Raw genomic sequence first — 6,778 nt, 5'->3', positions numbered from 1 at the left:
TGGCACCTGAGCATTCCTGGTGGGACTGTTTGCAACTTCTCTTCAAGGCTGAGATCATTCTTGAAGTATTTCTTCTTTAAGGAGCTCTTGTGGTCCCTTCATCTCTTCCCTAATGCTTGCTTCACATAATCGTCAGAGACCTCTAAAACAAATTTCTCCTATACAGCAAATAAGTGTGCACCGTAAGTATAAATTAGTATTGAATTTCTATAGAGTATCTATTATAATGAAATTATTACCTTAACAAAATCCAAAGCTTGATTTTTGTTACTATTAGGCATTTCGCGCCATGACTCATAATTGATCGGTAACAGATTCGCATTATGTCCAACTATGCCTAAGTAACCTGTTAGAAGACGTGATTCTGGGCCAATAGGTTGACCGGCATCATTTCTTGAAACTTTGACACGATACCCAGGAGGAAGTTGGTTTAATTCCTTCAAAGTTGTACGTCCTCGAGTCTTGCGCGTTCCAGCATTTTCAACTATATAAGAAATTATTAAATGTCAGTTTTGAAAATGAAGAAAGTAGTAAATAAAGTTTCAAAGATTACCTTGAATTTCTACTTCTTCAATAGTTTCAGGAACTTCGGAAGACTCAGGTGCATTCGATTCCTCATAATTTCTTTCTTCATGGTCTTCAGAAGCTAGAACAACCCGTAAATCAGTTATTTTTCTCCTCGACATTATATCTGTAATAAAAAACATGAGTAATAAAAAAACGATAACGATATCTGTAAGAAGAGGACAACTTAGGTTTAGGTTAGCATTTTTTCTTGTATCCTCTTCTCTTTCGATCAGAAACTGAATTCTTTTTATCATAAAAAATTAAAAAAACAAAGAACTGTCACCAATACACACAATTATCATTATCATTCCATCCATTACATATCAACCTAATTCATTATATTATCATATAATTTTATATTAAAATTAGTACTTTTAAGAAGAAAAAAAAGATTACAGTAGCATTTTAATAAAATTAATTAACAATATTAACTATTTAAACTATTAAAATATAAAGATAATCTAAATGTGAATATTGTAGATTATATGATATTATATTACAAACTATCAAGTCATGGGCAAATTCTATACGAAGTAATTTCTAGGGGTCTTTCTTTTCGACTTGAAATATGAGGCGATGAAGGCAAATAACTAATAACTAAACTTGTTAGCTAATATTAACTTCTAGTAAAAGCCTAATTATATACAGAAATCCTTCCAAAACCATTAATAATCAACTAGATATACAGAAATGTTATGAAAGGGTAGATGAAACATATTAAAAATTCCAAAACAATGGTGAATCTAAGTTCAACAGCTTGACTAAGGTAAGTGTCATCAAAATGAATTAAAATGGTGGTAATCATCATAAAAATGGATTTCCACAAGTTATGTAACAAGATATGTTATTAAAACAACAAAATGTTTTGCTTCATTGAACTTGACCAATTATTCTGTCTCGTAAAACAAGAACAACTTCATGACATGGCACAAAGGATATTCAAAACTTTAAAGTTATCAATGAAATTCACATCTAGATGCTTAATGTTAAATTCATGCAATATTTCCCGATTTAATTATCACAAGAAAAACAGTAAAAGAAAATACAGACAGCAGGGGAAAACAAAGTTTAATGCACCACTTGCAGCTGTGTCAGAGTGAAGGCATGTCCACCGCACCTAAGCATTTATACTCTTAACAGTCGTGTATGAGTCTTATCAAATGTTACAAACAATAAAATTCCTCTAGAACATCACTTCCAAAAAAAGCATATTGTGATGCATCAAATAATGTACCGCATGCATTACATGAAAGCTAAGTTTACTAAAATGAACATTTTAAACTCACGACATTAAGAACCTATTATTTGGCTAAAAGTCAGTAGCAACACATGTTCTATCATTTCAATTACAACAGCTACCAAGGAGGATTTGTAGGAACCACCATCCTAGAAGTTAACTTATTTGTTTATTATTATCCCAATACATACACCTCTTGCAAGTATTAAAAATGTACAAAAAAGGAAAAAACACAGAGTGATAATGAATGTACCCTTGAAGAATGTCCAGCTCTGATTAACACTGATTTTACACTCTTCAGTGGCAATGTAGAGCAATTCTTGTGCAATAAAGACGAATTGCAGAAAATATTTTAAACAATGGACAAATTGCAGAAATTACAAAGACCCAGTGTGCACGTTGCTTCAATTAAATCAAATTATTCAACTTTTCGGGACATGGGTTCTAAAAATGCATTAAAAGAATTGGCCCATTGAATCAAAATGAAGAAATAAGCAGAAAATCGGAATAGAAATTAAGTTCTATCAAAATGAATCAAAACGAAATGTTGCGAATAAATCAAACCAAAGGAAGACAACACATTTACCTTATCTCATTTATAACGCGGAGAAATAAAAAAATAAGAGCGATAAGGTCGATGGTGGAGGAAGATGTTCTTACCTTTGTGACTGTCGCCGATGGTGGAAAATTGATGTGAGGGTTGATGAAGGAAACTGAGCAAGAGATTGGGGAATAATACGATGAAGAGAATAGGGCTAGGGCTCAGTCGCAAAATTTGGGGGTTTTATAGAAAGTTGCGGCATTTTTAATCCAAACGCTGCTATAGTTTCACTCTATCGCTGCGTTTACTTAAAAACGCCACTAATGTCCAAATATTTCGCGGCGTTTGTGCACCAAAACGCCACTAACGTAAGTCTCTATAGCGGCGTTTTTAAGAAAACGCCGCTACAGTTCTATTATATTGCGACATTTTTTAAAAAATGCCACTAAATATTAAATCTATTGCCACGTTTGAATAAAAACGCCACTAATGTCCAAATGTTTAGCAGCGTTTCTTGTTTAAAAATGCCACTAAAGTAACCCTCTATAGCGGCGTTTTAATAACAACACCGCTAAAGTTATATTATATTACGACGTTTATACAAAAACGCCGCTAAGTCATTTCCATTGAAACGAAGTTTGTTGGAAAAAACCACAATGGATGAACATATTGCGGCGTTTTTGAAATAAACGCCGCAAAAGTGTGGTTTATGGTGGCATTTTTTTATACAAATGCCGAAAAAAATGGGGTTTATGGCGGTGTTTTTGATACAAACGCCGCAAAAGTGTGGTTTATGGCTGCGTTTTTTATACAAATGCCGTAAAAAAGTGTGGTTTATAGCGCCGTTGTTCATACAAACGCCGTAAAAGTGTGGTCTATAGCGGCGTTTGTTGATAAAAACGCCGTTAATTACCTTTATTTATATAAGATTAATTGATTTTAAATATTTCATTTCTTCTCTACATAAACTTAATTTACTATCATAACGCTTAATGTAATTAACAACAACCATATATTTTAATTAAGACACACGTTATGCATACAATTACTTAACAACAGAATACATTAAAATCCACTCCAACATTAAAGTTATGCATAAATAGTCTTAACAGTATTGTTCACTAGAATTTAGTCTTCATTGCTCCTTCGTGGGGAAAGGACGTAAAAAAGCTGTTTTCCTTGTTTGACAATGCATCGTTAAGTTTTTCCTCCGTGAAAACTCTATATAGAGAAACTCTTCATCCATTTCACCAAATAAATCCCCTACCTCCGGTTCACCAAGAAGACTCCATGCGCTCTTCAGTGCTTCACTTGAAACAGATAACGACCTTCCACCTAAAATATGAAACTTGATTGGAGGTGGCTTGGAAACATAATCAAACATTAAAAAAAATTTAAATAGATGATATAAAGGTTTACTTGGAGTAACAGTAGAGGCAACGTCTTCTTCATTGAGGATAGATATTGCTTTTGTAATTGAAGATTCTTTTAACGCCACAGAGTTACCACATTCGGTTCTAAACATCGGGTATTTATCAACTCCTCTATCATCGTTCTCAATAAGCTTTGAACATCCTACATGCATGCGATATATGAAATTTTATAGTAAAAAAAAATTAGTGCCACAAACGTTCAGCGATTAATTATTACCTTCATTTAGGAGATCAGACATGGAAGGGTGTTTTGCAATAGGAGGGCTTTTCGGGTCATCATCGAGTTTGGACGGCAAGTTCGGACTGATAGCCTCCCAACGATAATTTGATCCATCGTCAGAGCAAAGACGCCACGTGGACATTACGACGATAATTTATCTTACTGAATGCAACACCTGCTCTTTGTACCACAATCATTTGTTCACATTTTCAAAAGCAATTATTTTTCTATTCGAAAGCAAAAAACACTTCTCCAAAGCAGTAAACCAGTAAAACAATATGTATAGATATTATTTCCCTATTCGAAACCTATTATATTTCTCCACTACGTTAGCTTTCTGGGTTTTCCCCATTTTTAGAATACCAACAAAAAAATAAATGAAAAAGTTCAGTAGTGAGAGAAGGGATCAAACCGTGCAATCGTGATATAATTGTTCGCTAGTGAGAGGGAAAAAACTAGTTGCCAGGACATACAGAAGACGACGTCGGCTGCAATCTTATGAGGGTCATTGTTGTACCAGAGAAATCCCTTTTAGGGAAGCAGCGCTGAAATGATTTTAGGGATTGGGCAAGAGAAAAGTGTGGAGCATATATTGACCCTTTTGCGGTATTTTTTGAAAAAAAACACCACTGTAGTGCATATTTTTGCGGTGTTTTTATAAAAACGCCACGATAAACAACATATTGCGGCGTTTGTAAGACAAACACCGTTATATTATTAATCTATTGCGGTGTTTTTTGCATAAACGCCACTATAAACAATACTATTTGCGACGTTTGTTTTATAGACGCCGCTAAATTTCTTCTCTATAGCGGCGTTTGTTAAAAAAATGCCACTATAAATAACACTATCACGACGTTTGTGTAAAAACGCCGCTAAATTACCACTCTATTGCGGCGTTTGTTAAAAAAACGTATCTATTAGCGTGTTTGCTATAAACGCCGCTAAATTACTACTCTATTGTGGCGTTTGTTTAAAAAATGCCGCTAAAGTATCATTTTGTGGCGTTTGGAATGTAAAAGCCGCGATATGCTTAAACTTTGTGGCGTTTTCCCTTAAAATGCCGCTAAAAACGCCGCTACATAACACTTTTGGTGTAGTGGGGAAAGAGACCCTTTTCTCATACCTCGAATCAACTTTTGTGGTAACTTGAAAACCGACATCCTCGTTAGGAAGAGGGATGGAATTAGATTAAGCTTCATGGAAAATATATATAGGTTTGATTTTGTAAATCTCCAACTATGTGCAGTTTGAGACATTCTTGTTTAGAGTCTATGATTTTAAGGATACTCTTGTATTATTGAAGCAAATTTCAGCTTTTCTTTGGGTAATAACACATACAATTTATCTAAAAAAATGTTAGATACCTAAATGCGCCATTAAAAAAAGTTGGGTACTTCTTTGCACATAAATATCAAAGTTAAATACAAATTCTCTAAAAGATATGTAGCTAGTTACAATATGTTTCTTGTTGGGGTTTAAGCTAAAATGTAGGGATTTTAAGAGATTTATTATTATTTGTTATTATTTTGGGGCAATATTAATAGGTGTCTTTAGTTGACATTATTATTAGGTTAAAACTGGAGAGTGCTTCACTGTCATGCATCGTTGTTCTATTTAACTAATTCCCTTTGTTCCTTATTTACCCGAAATACCTTAAAAAAATTATCACATTAGAAAAAATTAAACAAGTTTTCAAATCTATAAAACCCCTCTGAAACATTCTTTTTCTTAATCAGTTTTGTCACTGAAACCATCAACATTAATTCAGAATCATTCTCCCATGGCGTCAAAGGCTGCATCACCCAACACCAAATCCCACACTCGTACCTGTCTGTGTTCGCCAACCAAGCACCCTGGCTCCTTCAAGTGCAGCCAACATCGCCGTTTCAACCACCCACCCGCACCTGTCCCCGCCCGTCGAGCCACGGCGGTGCGAGCCTGGTCGAATTATAGAGAATTAGTTTTGATTGCCGGAGCAAATCCCCACAGGGCGTTTCTGCTTCAAGGCGCGAAGCCGTCGAGATCGAGCGCTGTTAACACGCAAAGGAGAAGGAATTTCCAGCCTAAACTTTCTAGGTTCTATTTATTGAATGCCAATAGAAATGGGTTAGGGGTTTCGGTTTCATGATCATTTTTCCTTTTTGTTTTCAAAATTTTAAAGAAAAAAAATTACTATGGGGACATATTACAGAGATTTTATCACATCCAACGGAATCATCTTATATAAAAATCTGTTTATTAAGCATGAACCAAGTGGTTAAAGGAATGAATCAAGTGGTTGAACGATTGTTGATACCTTTTGAGGTATTGGGTTAGAGTATTATGTAACTCATGTATACAAGTATTTATTGTCGATGAAAATCTTTAAATTAGATATTATCTTATACTTACTTAGAATTATATAAAGAAAAATTATATTTATTAAAATTTAAGCTAAAATTACATGATTAGCCTTCAAATTATTGTGTCTTTTTTCTATTTTACGCATTGAATTATTTTTTTCGATGAAATAATCATTACATCATGTTTTTATTTTTATTTTAATCATCAACAGTTATTTTTTTAATGATGATATTTACGAAAAGTTCATTTTTTTACTCTTTAATTTCTCTCTTTATGGGTGATCTATATTTTATTTTTAGTAAATTTTATTCAATTAATAAGACAATGACATATATCACCACTTTTATTTATTGGTTAAAACAAATAGCTATGTCTACAAGAAAAAAGAATTGAACCCTAGGGATAAATCGCATGTCTACTCTGCCCATTTTGAA

At 33.7% G+C, this 6,778-nt stretch overlaps 1 protein-coding gene across 1 annotated transcript; it reads left to right on the top strand.

The window, feature by feature from the left end:
• The first annotated feature begins 5,781 nt into the window (after positions 1-5,781).
• Positions 5,782-6,129, top strand: LOC120177566. The gene has a single exon (XM_039183667.1). The coding sequence runs from the start codon at positions 5,782-5,784 to the stop codon at positions 6,127-6,129; it is 348 nt and encodes a 115-aa protein (XP_039039598.1).
• Positions 6,130-6,778: the final 649 nt, after the last annotated feature.

The sequence above is a fragment of the Hibiscus syriacus genome, unplaced genomic scaffold (assembly GCF_006381635.1).
Source record: "Hibiscus syriacus cultivar Baekdansim isolate YM2019G1 unplaced genomic scaffold, ASM638163v2 tig00112293_pilon, whole genome shotgun sequence".
In the NCBI taxonomy this organism is placed as follows: Eukaryota; Viridiplantae; Streptophyta; class Magnoliopsida; order Malvales; family Malvaceae; genus Hibiscus; species Hibiscus syriacus.
This window is presented reverse-complemented; position numbering and strand designations above follow the sequence as displayed.

Coding starts and splice junctions, on each gene's coding strand:
- LOC120177566 (XM_039183667.1), top strand. CDS start 5,782: ATGGCGTCAAAGGCTGCATCACCCAACACCAAATCCCACACTCGTACC.